The 16,663-nt window shown below is 42.5% G+C and overlaps 1 protein-coding gene across 2 annotated transcripts in view; it reads right to left on the reverse strand.

The window, feature by feature from the left end:
• The window catches only part of topbp1 (DNA topoisomerase II binding protein 1), a 67,218-nt gene that overhangs the window by 34,570 nt on the left and 15,985 nt on the right, over window positions 1-16,663 (reverse strand). For both annotated transcript variants that reach the window (XM_078198935.1, XM_078198941.1), the window contains 7 exons: window positions 14,854-15,023; window positions 14,429-14,592; window positions 12,799-13,043; window positions 9,517-9,836; window positions 6,806-6,978; window positions 4,198-4,409; window positions 141-436 (listed from right to left, as the gene is read on the reverse strand). In XM_078198935.1, coding sequence (XP_078055061.1) covers window positions 141-436; window positions 4,198-4,409; window positions 6,806-6,978; window positions 9,517-9,836; window positions 12,799-13,043; window positions 14,429-14,592; window positions 14,854-15,023 — 1,580 coding nt within the window. The remainder of the gene's footprint in view (window positions 1-140; window positions 437-4,197; window positions 4,410-6,805; window positions 6,979-9,516; window positions 9,837-12,798; window positions 13,044-14,428; window positions 14,593-14,853; window positions 15,024-16,663) is intronic.

Consider the following 16,663-nt stretch of genomic DNA (forward strand, 5'->3'; position numbering starts at 1 on the left):
CCATGTTTTCCTGAAATGCATTACCTGTTATCCATACCCAAGTGTGCGCATTACTAAGCTAACAACTGCATTAGTTGTATTCAAGCTTATTTATATGCAAACATTATTAATCTATCCCGTAACAGAGAATATGCTAGTACCTGAACATCAAACGATGGCTTGAAGAGCTTGTCCTTGCACAAGAATTTTGAAGGCGTGTCAAGTAGCAATTTGGTTTCTTTCTGTTGAATGGGCGCTCCTACTCCTGATCCTGTTGTTTCAGTTTTACTTTGCTGAGTTAAGACCAACTGGAAGGCTTTACTTTGGAGCCTCTTTATATCCAATGGAGTCACAGCAGCATTCTGCATGTTTTTCAGTCTGGATGAGGGATGCTCAAGTTTCTGTTCCGGCACTTTGCATATTTCTATGACCTTGGCAGTCTGATTCACTTCAGCAACTTTAATCATGAGAAAAATGTATATAAAGGAATTTAATAAGTTTGACTGCAGCTATATATGATTAGATGCCTATATACGTTAGCTGAAGTTGCAAGCAACACAGCAAAATCTCAAAAACACAACAGAAAGCCAATGAAACTGGGAGCAAGATCACTCCCACCATTAGCTCTGCTCACTGCAAACCCGTTACTCTAAATGCTGCAAATCATTCCCAACATTACTGATTTTAAATATAAACATGGTGTGTTAAGGCTACAGGCATGTTGAGTTCCTCTGGGCTAATTATTAGCAACAAATTGTTCTTAAACAGATCCCAGGTCAATCATGTATTTTTGTTTAAGTGATGCTCTAAGTCAATTAGAAGCTATTTTCTTTGAACAGGGAAGTTCTGAAGTACATTGGAGTTATCAGCTGTGGCTCAGTTGGTTTCACTCTTTCTATTCTTTCTTGGCATGTGGGCATCGCTGGCCGGGCCACCCATCCCTCGAGAAGGTGGTGGTGAATCGCCTTCTTGAAACCACTGCAGTCCATGTGGTGTAGGTGCACACGTAGTGCTGTCAGGGAGGGAGCTCCCAGGTATTGAGGCACTGACAGTGACAGTGAATCAAATGTTCAAGTTCCACCCAGGACCTTGGCACATCAATCATTTTCATTCAGTTTTTTGAACTTCCTGATTGGCAGTTTTCATTCTCTTTATTACCTACCGATTGCATGTCCTCATTCATTTGCACCTGGAATCCAAATTATGAGTCATAGCCAATACATAACATTACGGACTGAGTAAATATGCTGCATTTCTACTGGATGATGATAAAGGGGAAAAGGCTTTTCTTTCAACCCCCTAAGAAATGTCTGTTCAAAAGGCATAGGATGCAACTCTTATCATAGATTGTGATGTATAAGTCAACCTTTTTGATGCCTCGAAAAATCCTTCCAAATAATGGGATGGACATACACTAAGTGTAGAATGTCGGGGAAAAATACACTGGTAATTGAAATAAATCAATGAGATGTGTTATCATAGAAATGAAGAATCATAGAAACCCTACAGTACAGAAAGAGGCCATTCGGCCCATCGAGTCTGCACCGACCACAATCCCACCCAGGCCCTACCCCACATATTTTACCCGCTAATCCCTCTAATCTACACATCCCAGGACACTAAGGGGCAATTTTAGCATGGCCAATCAACCTAACCCGCACATCTTTGGACTGTGGGAGGAAACCGGAGCACCCGGAGGAAACCCACGCAGACACGAAGAGAATGTGCAAACTCCACACAGACAGTGACCCAAGCCGGGAATCGAACCCAGGTCCCTGGAGCTGTGAAGCAGCAGTGCTAACCACTGTGCTACCGTGCCGCCCCTGTTATGGAATGAATTCCATGTTATGGAATGAATGAATTCTACAAGTACACCTTTAACAACATCAAATTCATTATTTTCAGCATCCAATAGAAAGAGCTAACTGAATTCACTCCGAGACGCTTTGTCTGTGGCATCATCATAAGGATCCCACCCTGGATCAGATTCATCGGTTCCGGAATCATCCCACCCAACAACAAATCATCTTCCTCTCCATCCAGTGAATTGGATGCTCTGCATTATTTGAACGGTCTGATGATAGCTTGTGCATTGATTGCCAACAGTTTGTTGACAGAATCACACACAATATTAAGTGGGGCAACACAAGCGTCCACTTTGTGTGAAGGTTTTCTCTTCATCAACCATCCACCTAATCCAAATGGCGCAAATATGATCTTTGAGTGCCTTGTAGCAGCACACATCCAAAAGTCAAAGTCCAAAGGTCAGACATCAGACCCTTGGTGTAACTGCAATTTGGGTGTTACTTCTTCACAGCTGCCTCTTGATCTGATTGGTGATATGTGATCTGAACATGTTCACACTAACAGCTGTGTTCTTTGCATTGGCCACAGGGACACCGATTCCACACATTATTGACCCACATTATTCACTCCATCTTCATCCATCCAACTGTTGTCATGGACATACACGAATATCCTGCAGGGAACTTCATTTTTGGTGTGGTTTCACTTTTGAAAGTTACCACAGGCTTTAATTTAGTTCCATCGCCATACACACTAATACCGCTGTACACCTCGACTTCTCATGTCCTGTGTTTTTTATTAGAGCTGTTTTCGAATTTTCCATTCCAGTTTGGCTGCAGGGAATTTCATAGAAATCATAGAAACCCTACAGTACAGAAAGAGGCCATTCGGCCCATCGAGTCTGCACCGACCACAATCCCACCCAGGCCCTACCCCCATATCCCTACATATTTTACCCACTAATCCACGCATCCCAGGACACTGAGGGGCAATTTTAGCATGGCCAATCAACCTAACCCGCACATCTTTGGACTTGGAATTTGTGGATGTTTCTTTATGTTGCTGATGTGACATAATGGGTACTTGTGTTTTTGCCATTGATTAATGATCACTGGAAACTGCTAATTCTAGCGTCAAGGTCTTTCGGTAATCTTTTGAGAAATGCTGGTCTTCTACCGCACCACTAGGCATTTTCATTCCACAAAGTGGCTACCGACTAGATGTTGCACTGAAATATTTGTTGGATTCAGGGCTCAATTTGGCCCATTTACTGTTTATGCACGCACTGTATTTCTGGTGACAATGTAATCATTCTGGCAATTTTTCACAACCCATTCTGATTCATGCTTCTCAAGATTAGGTTAGCTATGTCCTCATAGCACATTTGGTCTTGGGCACCTTCTTCAGAGCAAATTCCTTCTTCTTCCATTCTTGCACGAGTTTTTCACTAATCTTGAATTCCCTCACTGCAACACAGTCAATTGACAAGTCAGCAAATATTACAAATTTCAGCTTGAACCCAGCCTCGTACTTCAGTCTTTTTCCAGAGGCCTCATCTTTAGATTGTCATTCAGTACATGGTCTGCTCTGTGTAGGCATGTCCTGCACATCATCTTGGCAACACAGATCATATGGCCTGCGTGATCCCACGCAGCAGCTTACGAAACATGCATTTCTGAGGTGGAAAATGCAGGCAGACTCCTAATGTGAGCAGAGCATACCTTAGCAGAAAAGCGGGCAGTTGCGGAAGGTCAACTTACATGCCGAGCATAGGCCTAAACATGATTCTTGATACTGAGAAAATGGGGTTGGTCTCCTATATGCCGGGCAGACTTATCATCCCCCTCCCATGATCTATGATAGGTACAACAATTAACTGGCAGAAACAAATGAAGGCAATATCCCTGCAGGCAACAGAAAAAGAAAACGGGGAATTTAACCTAACATGTGGTATTCAGACGGTGGGACTGCACGGCTTTCATCAGAAGCACAAATGAGCATGGTCCATTCAAAGATACTGTGATAGAAAAATGCAACCTATGTTTAAAGTTTATTTATCTGTGTCACAGTGAAGTTACTGTGAAAATCCTCTAGTCGCCACACTCCGGCGCCTGTTCGGGTACACTGAGGGAGAATTTAGCATGGCCAATGCACCTAACCAGCACGTCTTTCGGATTGTGGGAGGAAACCGGAGCACCCGGAGGAAACCCACGCAGACACAGGGAGAACGTGCAAATTCTGCACAGACAGTGACCCAAGGTCCCTGGCGCTGTGAAGCAGCAGTGCTAACCATTGTGCCACCGTGGTACCCTGCCTGCTTATTCTCAACCGGCTTGCATAATTTCATCACTTCTATCTTCAATGGCCACAGATCGGCAAATGGGCTCAATTACCTGTCATCTCAATACTTACCAGGATCAATTGCATTTTTTATTAAGAACTTGCTTTCATCAGCCTTTTTTCCTGTTCGAGCAGTCTCAAATAACCAAGTGACAGTCACAGCTGGTAAATTCCATTTTTTTGCAGCTTCATACTTGGAACCTTGTGGTTCCTTGAGGACCAAATGGGTGCTGGCTAGCATGCCTTTCTTCAAATTTGCTTTCCGAACAAAAAATTCCTGCACTCTTTAAGCAAAACAAAATAAGAGATGTCACAAAGCCTAGCTAGGCACATTGACGCTGTCTGATTAAGTTCAAGAACTTAGTTTAAGAAATGAAATTAATTTTTGTTATCCTACACCCACATCATACCCAGGTCATTAGGGAAGATATAGCTTTCTATCAATTACAATGACATCTAAAAGGTGCAGGATGGTATCTGCAGTGATTTTCCCTCTCACTTTCCCCTACACTTGGATAGGTTGGCTTTCCCGAGTAGTACAGCTAAAATCAGGAATGGTGTGAAAAAATCAAAAAGATGATCCTATGGCCAACGACCAGTCCCCTCAATATTGCAGTTTTGTACAAATTATATAAAGGTTACATGTCTACCTTCTGATTTACCCCATTCAACCTTTTCTCCAGCCTACTTCCATTATTTTGCTTGCTGTTATTTAACAGGAAGGAAAATAATCTGCTCTGAAAATGGAAAGAGATCTAGGGATCATAATTGACAAGTTTAAGCTATCATAACAATGCTTTGTAGCAGTAAGTGAAGCCAAACAGATGTTGGGATGTATTTAAAAGGTCAGAATGAGTTAAAATAGTGATGCATCCCTCCCACTCCGTAAATCATTGATGCGACTGCACTTGGAATATCGTGCATAGTTCTGGTCACCACAGTACATAAAGGACATCACAGCTATCGAAAGGATACAGAAGCATGCAATTAGAAAGATTTGAGTGGATGGAGGGGTTGGATTAGGACGAGGGATCAGGGCATTTGTTATGGAAAGGAAAAGCTTGAGGGTTGATGTGTTTGCTGCTTTTAGGCTTTTAAAGGGCCTACGTGGTGTAGACCATGATGAGCTGATTCACCTTTTCTGGAAAGGAATACACTGTGAACCAGAGAACACAGACACTGCTTGACAGAAGGGGGGGGGGGGTTAAAAACTAATCAGCAGAAACAGCTTAAGTGAGCAAATAGTAAACCTATGGAAAAGGGTCCCTGGGGAAATGATGGAAGGAAACAGTATTGATTTATTCAAATGCAAATTAGATAGGTTTCATTCAGAGAATATTTTTTTGTCTGCAATAAGAGTAATTTGAGATATGACATACAAACGGATACCAAAACCACAACCTCAGATCATATCCTGCATTGTGCCAGAATGAAATTATATTTCAAACACTAAACATCCTGCGGCCTCCTGAAATAACATCGCCAAATTACGGCTAAATTAGCAGTTTTATGCTGTGAGCTTGTGCATAGGGTCATTACAGTCAGCAGATATCCCATCTCTCAAGTCGGAGTTGCTTATTCCTATAACTATGCATAGGATAATTATTTTTCAATGTATAAATACTTAGTAGGTGATATAGTTGCCATGTAATGCAAAACTAGTGGCAAACCACTCTGTTTGCATAATATGAAAATTAAATTGCAGGGCGGTGCACTGAATACAACAAGTACATTCTTGTCCAATGGAATTTCAATGCTTGCCAATCTGCAGCGATCAGATCACCATATGATACAAAAATTTGGAAAGGATGGAGTGAATCTTGGAATGATCTCCGAGAGTTAAACTGGGATTGAGGGAAAGGATTATAGGTGAGTATAGTGCACTGCAGCAGCTGTCAAAATATTTTTAGTGGCAGCAACTATGCACTACACAGCCTGTTATGGTGGAGCAACTTAAATATTTCATATTATATATGTTATTGTAAGTATTTCAGCATGCTTTCATTTCCTTTACCATGGCCTTTAAAGGACTGAGATTTTTTTTAAGTTAAAGTTTTGGAGTTTTGAAAGCTTTTTAATGTTAAGAACCCTGTCTCCTGCAGGGTTTTCTACTTAATTTTGACATGACCATATAGATTGTCTGAAATCATATCCTCAGATGAAACGGCTGCCACAGGGTCCTAATGTCCATTTGAATAACTCTCTTACCTGATGATAAGCATCAGTCAATCACCTGTGTGACCGATTTGTTACATGTGGTGAAGTGCATTGGACAACACAGTTTTCATAGGTTCCCTACAGTGCAGGAGGAGGCCATTCGGCCCATCGAGTCTGCGTCGACCACAATCCCACGCAGGTCCTATCTCCATAGCCCTATGCATTTACCCTAGCTAGTCCCCCTGACACTAAGGCGCAATTTAGCACGGCCAATCCACCTAACCCGCACATCTTTGGACTGTGGGAGGAAACCAGAGCACCCGGAAGAAACCCACACAGACATGGGGAGAATGTGCAAACTCCGCACAGACAGTGATCCAAGCCAGGAATCGAACCTGACTCCCTGGCGCTGAGGCAGCAGTACTAACCACTGTGCCACCGTGCTGCCCGAGTTCTAGTGAACTGATTTTAAACAAAGTGTGCAGTACAAAGTCTGTGGGCTTATGCACTTATTAGCAGTTACCTTGCTCCAAGTAGTTCTGCTATGTTGTGTAGAGCATCTCTTTCGACCCCAGTAAACTGGCTAACTGACAATACACAGTCAGTCAGTGGTGTGCTTCCTTCCACAATAGGGATAGGAGTAAATAAGGTATTGGACTCTGAGGCCAGTATACACTGTTGATCGATGCACATCGCCTGAAAGAAAACAAGAGAAAGATTGGAGCAGCGGCAGAACATTAACAGACACAATAATCAAATGATATCAAGACAGATATCTAAAGAGAATTCACCAACATCAGGTGTCACTCCCAAAGGAAAAAAAGACCGATTTTAAAAGTGCAAAATTATAAACTAACCATCAATTTGTAATTATGACTAGGTAGAGTACACAAATGGCAACAGGCCAATGGCCTTTTCCAGGAAACATTAGCCATGGAAACAGATGAAAGTCTGCCTTGAGCACCACTGGGTGCAGAAGGTGGAACAATAACGGTATACAGAACCTATTTAACTCCTTTATGAATTAGATTAACATTTGATTTGGCAAGAATCTTATCAAAATATAGTTCGAACAAATTGAAATTATCTGCATTTGATTTATTTAAGCCATCTAGAAAAGCACTACTAACGATCCCGAAACTTTAGTGAAAAGTAAACTTTAATCACATTAAGGACTTCTTCATTTGATTAGAAATGTTTGACAGAACACCCCAAGCAGAGTAGCCAAGGCAAAATAATTGGCATCATTCAAAATACAGTTGGCAGGGGAGTTTAAGATGTTAATGGTATAGAATGTAAAAGTCAGGAGATAATTATGAACCTATAATTAAATATCAGTATCATGTGCAGTACTGTGCTCCATGAGATAAGGGTTTAGAAAGGGTACAGCAGGGTTTGTTAGGATGCTGCCAGGTGTGTACAATTACAAGTACAATGAAAAGCTCAACATATTGGGCGGCACAGTGGTTAGCACTGCTGCCTCACAGCGCCAGGGGCCTGGGTTCGATTCCCAGCTTGGGTCACTGTCTGTGTGGAGTTTGCACATTCTCCCCGTGTCTGTGTGGGTTTCCTCCAGGTGCTCCGGTTTCCTCCCACAGCCCTAAGATGTGTAGGTTAGGTGGATTGGCCATGTTAAATTGCCCCTTAGTGTCAGGGGACTAGCTAGGGTAAATGCATGGGGTTAGGGCCTGGGTGGGTTTGTGGTCAATGCAAACTCGATGGACCAAACGGCCTCCTTCAGCACTGTAGGATTCTATATTGAGGCTTTCCTTAATTTGAAGAAACGGATAATGGGATGTGATTCCTTCACTGTTGCTGGGTCAAAACCCTGCAACTCCCTTTCTAATAGCATGGTGGGTGTCCCTGCGCCATGTGGATTGTGGCAGTTCAAGAAGGAAGCTCACCATCATCTTCTCAAGGATAATTAGAGATGGGCAATAAATGCTGGCCTAGCCAGTGATGCACAGATCCCACAAACAAACAAAACATATTTCTAAATGATAAAAGACCAGGTGAGATGGAAGAGGACTGTTTCCCCACAGTTCAGAGGTCTGGAACAAAACACGATATCAAATTCAGCGAAAGAGAAACTTTTCTGATAAACAGAGCTATGAAGTTGTGGAAGTCACTCCCAAGGTTAGCGGAAGAAACTGCCAATGTTCAAACTTTAGATTTTGCTAAGTGTATGAAGGAAAAGGATGAAGAGATATGGTAACAGGGCAAGATTACTTGTCCATGTATAGGGTAAACACCAATACAGACTGGCTGAACTGAATAGTTTATTTCCATGCTGCAGAAACATGGCAAAATAGTAGGCCATTCGGCCCTTTGAGCCTGTTCCATTTAATATGATCATGGCTGATCCTCTATCGCAACACCATACTCCCACTCTCCACATACCCTTCGGCGACTTTAGAGCCTAGAAATCTATTTATTTCCTTCTTAAAAATACTGAATGATTTGGCCTCCACGGCCTTCTGTGGAAGAGAGTTCCACAGTTGTAACTGCTTTAGGTGATAACTGGCACAAGGCTGGGGTGGTGGTGAGTCTGGTTTTGGTTAGGCCATTCTCTCTATTACGGAATAAGATGCAATATACTGACTACATGTAGCTCGAGATTGTAGGTAAGTGATTCTCATCACCAGCTTAATTCACAACTATTTCACATGTCTTAAGTATGAAACTTCCAATGATCAATATGATCGACGGAACCAGAATGTGGCTTACACACACGGTCAGTTCAGCTCAATGATTTAACCTTCTACTCTGTTCGCAGGTCCTCATTTCTTACAAGGCTCTTGTTTGGACAAACGTCAACAAAGAAAGTCTTTGAAGTTAGTGTTTGATAATAATATCCCTTCATAGGTATGGCTATATTTAATGACTATTGACACTATTCTATAACGACTACTTGCATTTGCTTTCTTCTTTGTATCTTGGGAGCCGAATGCAAATTTCGTTGTATTTGTAAACATGCACCGTACAATGACAATAAAGTTGGATTGAATTGAATTCTCTCCATTTAAAATTAAATTTTGATGCAAATTATTCCCGATGTGGGGGTAAAAGGCAGAATGGAGTGAAATCTGCTCCGAGCAATGTTTTGCAAACGCTGCACAGCAAAATGAACACATTCACTTTGCCTCTTAACTTTAATTTGGTTGTAAAAGCAGCTGCCAGTATTGCATACTTGATATAAAGTCCCAAAATGTCGCTAGTCATGACTTTGCTTACCAGCCACGTGTTGGTAACCACTTCTGCTACAGTTGCGTCCACGTAGGTGCCCAATAGAGGCACGACGGCGTAGTCTGCAACAGCCCGACTGTGGGGTCGAAGTACTTTCCCACCATTACCCCGAATTAATTCAGCCATATAGGTTTCATCTTCACTTGTAAAGCCAAATATTAGAAACCGCTTTTTCCAAAACATTCCCCCCTCAGCACATGATTCTGTTTGGTACATGGAGGAGTTTGCGGACTGATCTTTTTCCAGCATGGTTTTGTGGAGAGTGTCACTGAAGTTACTTTCTGTTTTTTCATGATTTTCAGGTGCCTCTATATCAACAGAAAAACATTTGATTTAATATTTAGCTTTATTGATATACAAGAGAAAGTGGGTGAGTAGGAAAAGCTTCAATCAAACTTAAGACCACAAAACAATTCAAATTGCAATTTCAAAAGCCCACTTAGAGCATTGTTGGACTGACTGCCAGAGCAGCGGAGGATATAATCAGCACATTAGCACTTCATTTGTGAGGCTATGATTATCATGCCAAATGTTGACCTGGTCAACCCTGTCATGGTCATGATTATGTCAATACACTCAAGCCCCACTTGGCAGAGAAAAATGCAAGAAATCCAATTTGCAATATAGTGTTAGAAAAATAATGTATAAATAACAAATTAGGTTAAAAAAAGCAAGGTGGAAGAGAAAACAAAGATGAAGGAGCTCAGAGATCAAAATAGCAAATGGAGCACATGGTAGTTTTGCCATGTTCTGAAAAAGGGTCAATACCCAAAATGTCACTCATCTCGCTTCCGTCGTGACAACAAATGTCCCATTCCACATGACCAGCTAGAAACAAAAAGGCAGTACATTTAAGATACAGAAAGGTTAAAGTGGGGATCAAAAGGGAAGTAGGTGAGCCACAGCAAGACAAGAGTCACACTTGCAGCCTGAATGGAGGTGTTTGGCAAAGCAGTCAACTAGCCTGCATTTGGTCTCACAAATGTAGATGATCAGCAGATATATTACACTGGATTGTGGGGACATACAAGTTGCTGCTTTACACAGGCGTGTAGATAGTGGCATAGGTACAGGCAAATGGACAAGCTTGCCTCTGTTGTGTTGCCAAAGGGTGATGATCGGCAAAGGAGAGAAAGAAGTAGGATAGTGAAAGAACAAATAACAAAAGTATATAGAGAACAGTGTCTCCGAAAGAGAGAGAAAAAGACAAAATACACACAGTGGTAGCATTATGCTTTAAGATGCCATAAACAGAATCAGGTGAATGTAAAAGGATGGAGGGCAGAACATGTGAGGTAATTGTCGCTATGAGAGCAGGAAAAAGGCCCTGTTGTCAACCAAGAAGAAACAGTGCAGGAAATGGGGGACATTTTGGAAGCTTTGATTTGCAAGTGGAGTCATTGGATCAGACGCAATAGATGGAGAAAACTGGACAGAGAAATGATGGCACCCACTGATGGGCAATCTTGCAACTGGAGGAATCCTGTTGGAAAGTGTGATGCTAGATAGCACCAAAGCACTAACAGGCATTATTCCCAATTGGTGATTAGGAATACCTGTCAATTCCAACTCAGCACATGGCATCCCTGGAACAGATTTACTTATTTAGTGAATGTAAAGTCCCTAAGCCAAGCAGGTTCTTCCAGCCCTGCTGTGTTGAGTGCAGAAAGGCCTCTTCTAAATCTGTGGATTGGACACCCTTCTATGATGTTGTGCATTGTGTGCTCTCCCACAGGCACATAGGGCATTACACGCTCCCTGTCTGTGGAGGTTGGCCAAGCAGGGGCCATGGCCAGCTCTGAACCTGTTGAGGGTTGACCACTCTTTCCTTGGAAGGTTGAAACCAGGCAGCTGCCGGGTTGGGTTTAGGACCAGGTACTTGTTTGTCGTGTCCAATGATTCCCATTGATTTGTCCAGCTGGAATTTCCGCTGAAGTCCTGTGTGGGACGGTTTTCCCAGATCAGCCTTCTTGATGGGAATCATACCTTGGGTGGGCTGCAGCATGAATTGGCAGGTGGGGGGCATTGCGCACTTTTTCTATAGTTTTGTGGGTTATTGCAAGTTGGCAGATATGTGGAGGAGTGACTTTGCCAGGACAGGGAGCCAAGGGAATGGTGTTGAGCGTAGTGTTCCAATAATGATAAACATGGTAGCATTCAGCTGGGTGTCACCTCTGTATATGTGATGACCTTGACCAAACAGGGATGCATGATTCTGCTACTGAGTATGAGTGTGCGAGTGCTGAAGTTTGGAGGATGGCGACCTATCACCTCAGCCATACCATCAAAAGTAATGCCTCCTTGAACAAAGAACAAAGAAAATTACAGCACAGGAATAGGCCCTTCGGCCCTCCAAGCCTGCATCGACCATGCTGCCCATCTGAACTAAAACCCCCTACCCTTCCGGAAAACATATCCCTCTATTCACACCCTTTTCATGTATTTGTCCAGACACCCCTTAAAACTCACTTGGTTTGAAACTGTACTGGCCTGTGAAAACAACAGGTGGTAACTCGGAAGAGAGGTGTTGTTTCATGCCTGTATTTCTGCTAGATTTTCTCCCAAATAACAATTCTGGCAAGTGCAAAGAACTAGACAAGTTTGACATGTGGTGGTGTCAGCCTTAGGATTACATTTTGCCCATCAATCTGGACTTGGCTGCACTTCAGATTTGACATCTCAGAGCTATCGATTAGCACGTTAATTCAAGGCTTCACAATCAAAAAATATAACCTCAAACTGCTGGCACCAACATCCGCTGATCAAAAACAGGATCAGTTAACATTAACCTGACCAGCATTAACAAAAAGACTGAAGAATAAAACTACTGAGCAGAGAAAAAAAAATTACTAACGAGATCAAGGTTACAATGATCAACAGTAAATAAATAACGTTGTGTGTAGAAAGGTGTTTTTGGCGGCGAAATAGCAGACTGCCATTCAATGGGTGCATGGTTCTATTGAACAGAAAGGACATTCAGATGAGTCTGTATCATCTGATGCATCAATCTCAGGTATAACATAGGGTGAATTTGAGGGCGGTGACATGGGACTCGGCTGCCAGCTGGAGAGCCGGCAAGAAACCCACATTGCCTCCTTTGGGGCAGGTTCACCAAATTACGAGCCACTCCAGCAATTGGCACGCTTTCCATAGGGTCAAGACCTCAGGAGCAAGAAGTCCCACCCAGCAAGAGAAAAGCAAAACGCGCATCACAAGTCATCGCAACGTCGCTCGAAATGTCATTTGAAAGGATAAAGATTAATCTCTAACCTACAGTTTTGTCGCTCTCGAGGTACTGCAATAGGAGATCATCATCTGCTTGCTGTTGTCTGTCCGGACTGACTGCGGTGGCTCTTAGTGTCTTACTGCCGTTTAAAATCGAATGAGCCTGGTTGCTGGAATGTTCTGGTATTGTAACATCAGGCTGATAATTTGGATGGATGTACTGCTCCGCAGGGAGAAGGCACTTGTTGGAAAAGCAGTCCACCAACCATTTTGCTGTAACCACATATGGCCTGATGCAAATATTAATCCAGTAAATATTAATCCTTTGAAAAGTTGCATGAACATCAATAAACTTCAATATTTTTAAACTCCTTATCATTATTACTTTTGTATTGAGAACATACAAGTGAACATGTGAGAGACTGAGAGTGAGTGAGCAAAGAGGCATTGGGGAGGAGAGCAGAAACAAAAGGAGGAAGTATAACTTCATAGCCCAGAATACTGTGTTTCTGGTGCAGGGGAATCGAATAGATAGTCTATAAGCATCTGCCTTATATTGAGTTCTGGACCACAAGTCAGCAGCCTGCCTGGCCTATGTGATTTTGCTTCTTGGTTTAAGGCTACAGCCAGTGAAGGAACTTATCCATTTGTGTGCCACTTCGGCTGCTCTGCCCCCTACATTTTGTCTCTTCTCATCTCTCAATTCTGTGGATAACCCCGGCCATTTCCCATTAAAAGCACCAAACCCTCAGTGATTTACTATTTTGCCTAGCCAGCCTTGTGATTGCCTTCTACTCCAACCTGGGTACCCTTTGCCATGTTCACAGCAGCACACAGCAGGCCCAACCCAGGCATCTTCACCCACCTCAACCAGTGACTACCTATCTTTGGGAATTAAGCTCTCCATCAGGGCTACAAGCTCCGAATCTACATCTCAAACGATAGATGGTGCTATGTTGTATAGTGCCCCTTGCCTGCCCAAAAGTCAACTGGCATCCATTACTAGATACCTCCCATCACCCACAAGAAGAACCACCCAACAGTCAACCTATGATCCTGACCTCCTCTGATCTGTGACCAGCCACCCCTAGTCTGAAGGGAAATAGGGAAGAAAGAAGTGAGGGGAAAGGGAACAGAAAAAGAACAAGACAGTGACAGAAATAAATGGAAAAAAGATGCAGGTGTAGTAGATCATAAAGAGATGGAAGCAAAAGTGGAAAGAAAAGAAACAACCAAAAGAGGCAAAGGGAGTAAAGCAGTTTAAAGTTTAAAAACTTTATTTATTAGTGTCACAAGTAGGCTTGCATTAACACTGCAATGAAGTTACTGTGAAAATCCCCTAGTCGCCACACTCTGGCGAGATTGAGGGAGAATTTAGCCTGGACATTGCACCTAACCAGCACGTCTTTCAGACTGTGGGAGAAAACCAGAGCACCTGGAGGAAACCCACACAGAGACGGGGAGAACGTGCAAACTCCACACAGACAGTGACCCAAGCCAGGAGCAGAAAAGCAAAACAAATCAACAAAAGTAGGCGAGACAGATATCACAGATTGAAGGGACAGCTATCTAAGTGAACCCATTCATTGCCAAAGGACATGCTACCTGATAGAGTTTTAATTGTATGTATTTCATTCCCTGTCGACCTTCAGCATAGAACATGCAGTGACTATACCTGTTTGATATTTTGTTTAAACATTGTTTTAGATCCTTATCCTCTTCCCCCACGATTACATGAGTAACATCTTCACAGACTTGATTAAACCGAACACCACCTCCAAAGTTAATCATCCTTCTCAATTTATCCAACTTCTTGCCACTAAATCCAGACAAATAGATCTGACAAGAGACATGTACGGGTGCACATATCAGATTTAAATAAAACTGCAATGTTTTGCAATAATTATTCAGCACATTAGGAATTTTAAATGTTAACAAAATTAGTTGAGAAATATTAAAATATATTTTTTTCAAAAAACAAATGCAATCAAACATGGAATATTACAAGTTTATCTTTAGTTCATATCAACATAATTATTCACAATGACAGTAATTTTTGAAATAGTGAATTGTGAGTGACAACTTAAGCCAATTTCTTACTTTACATCCATCCAGCAAATCCTCAGGAACATCAGAACAACTGAGATCCAGTCCTTCGAGATGGTCATCCGGAATATCGAGTTTAGCAATGATGGCAGAGGAGAAGGCAGATTCATTTATGCAACTCGTGCTAATATTGGAAATATGACTTACATCCGATAGAGGCCGGGCTAAGAGTAGGCAAAGAAAGAGAAAAGATAAAATTACATTTTTCGTATTCTTGCTTTATGTTTCAGTATTGGTTCATTATCTAAATGAGATGCGAATTTTTAAAAACATATCAACTTTTTAATATAATAGCAGACACACATTTTTGAAAGGTACAAGGTGCACTAAGGAATTGTTTAATATTCTAAATGTTATTTGTAATGGAGCTTATGTTGCACAACCCTGCCACAGCAACCTCTGCAAGATGTGCCGGATCATCGACACGGATGCCATCATCTCACGTGAGAACACCATCCACCAGGTACACGGTACCTACTCTTGCAACTCGGCCAACGTTGTCTACCTGATACGCTGCAGGAAAGGATGTCCCAAGGCATGGTACATTGGGGAAACCATGCAGACGCTACGACAACGGATGAATGAACACCGCTCGACAATCACCAGGCAAGACTGTTCTCTTCCTGTGGGGGAGCACTTCAGCAGTCACGGGCATTCAGCCTTGGATCTTCAGGTAAGCGTTCTCCAAGGCAGCCTTCACGACACATGTCAGCGCAGAGTCGCTGAACAGAAACTGATAGCCAAGTTCCGCACACATGAGGACGGCCTAAACCGGGATGTTGGGTTTATGTCACATTATCAGTAACCCCCACAGCTTGCCCCCTGGACTTGCAGAATCTCACTAGCTGTTCTGTCTGGAGACAACACACATCTCTTTAACCCGTATTCAATGCTCCCTCCACCCACATTGTCTGTACCTTTAAGATCTGGCTGGTTGTAGGGATTCGCATACTAATTAGTATTCTGTAACTTGATTTCTGTGTCTCCGTGCCCTGTTTGAGAGCACATTTCCACTCCATCTGACGAAGGAGCAGCGCTCCGAAAGCTTATGGTATTTGCTACCAAATAAACCTGTTGGACTTTAACCTGGTGTTGTGAGACTTCTTACTGTGTTTACCCCAGTCCAGTGCTGGCATCTCCACATCATTTCTTGTACAGGTCAGGGTCGCCTGATTTGAAAGTCTCAGATCTGGACTTCTGCAAGCAGTGGATATCCCTGTTCATCCATGGTTTCCGGTTGGGAAACACATGGATTTGCTTCTTTGGCACACAGTCTTCTACACACTTACTAATGAAGTCAGTTACTGTCGTGGTGTATTCGTTCAGGCTGGTCACAGAGTTTCTAATTACTGACCAGTCCACGGACTCTACTGAATGGCAGGCAGGGGCGATGGGCCAAATGCTTTCCTTCTGCTCCTATTTCTTGCGATTTTATGAATACAGACTGCTGAGATGGCATCTATGAGGAACGTACTGTGTGGGAAGCTAACAAGGACAGTCTTTTGTCTCCCTCTCTCTGAATCATCTGATTCTTCTCCTTCTCCCTGCCTCTTACACTCAGGCCTGTTTCCAATTGGTTTTGTGCAAGTCTCATTTCCAACTGATGCAAACAAGCCAGCAAGTGTAACCAATATAAAAAAGACATTTCATGTCAATGACTTGAATGAAGCTGAATCTACAAGTGAGAATATTTTGCAGAAATTTATTGCTGTTGTGGGTCTTGATTTTTTTTAATAATTAAAAAAAATCTGGTCACCAAAGACAGGGTTCAGTTTATAAATCGGTATATAGAACGCTTACTGCA

This window comes from Mustelus asterias, chromosome 2 (genome assembly GCF_964213995.1).
Source record: "Mustelus asterias chromosome 2, sMusAst1.hap1.1, whole genome shotgun sequence".
Taxonomy (NCBI): Eukaryota; Metazoa; Chordata; class Chondrichthyes; order Carcharhiniformes; family Triakidae; genus Mustelus; species Mustelus asterias.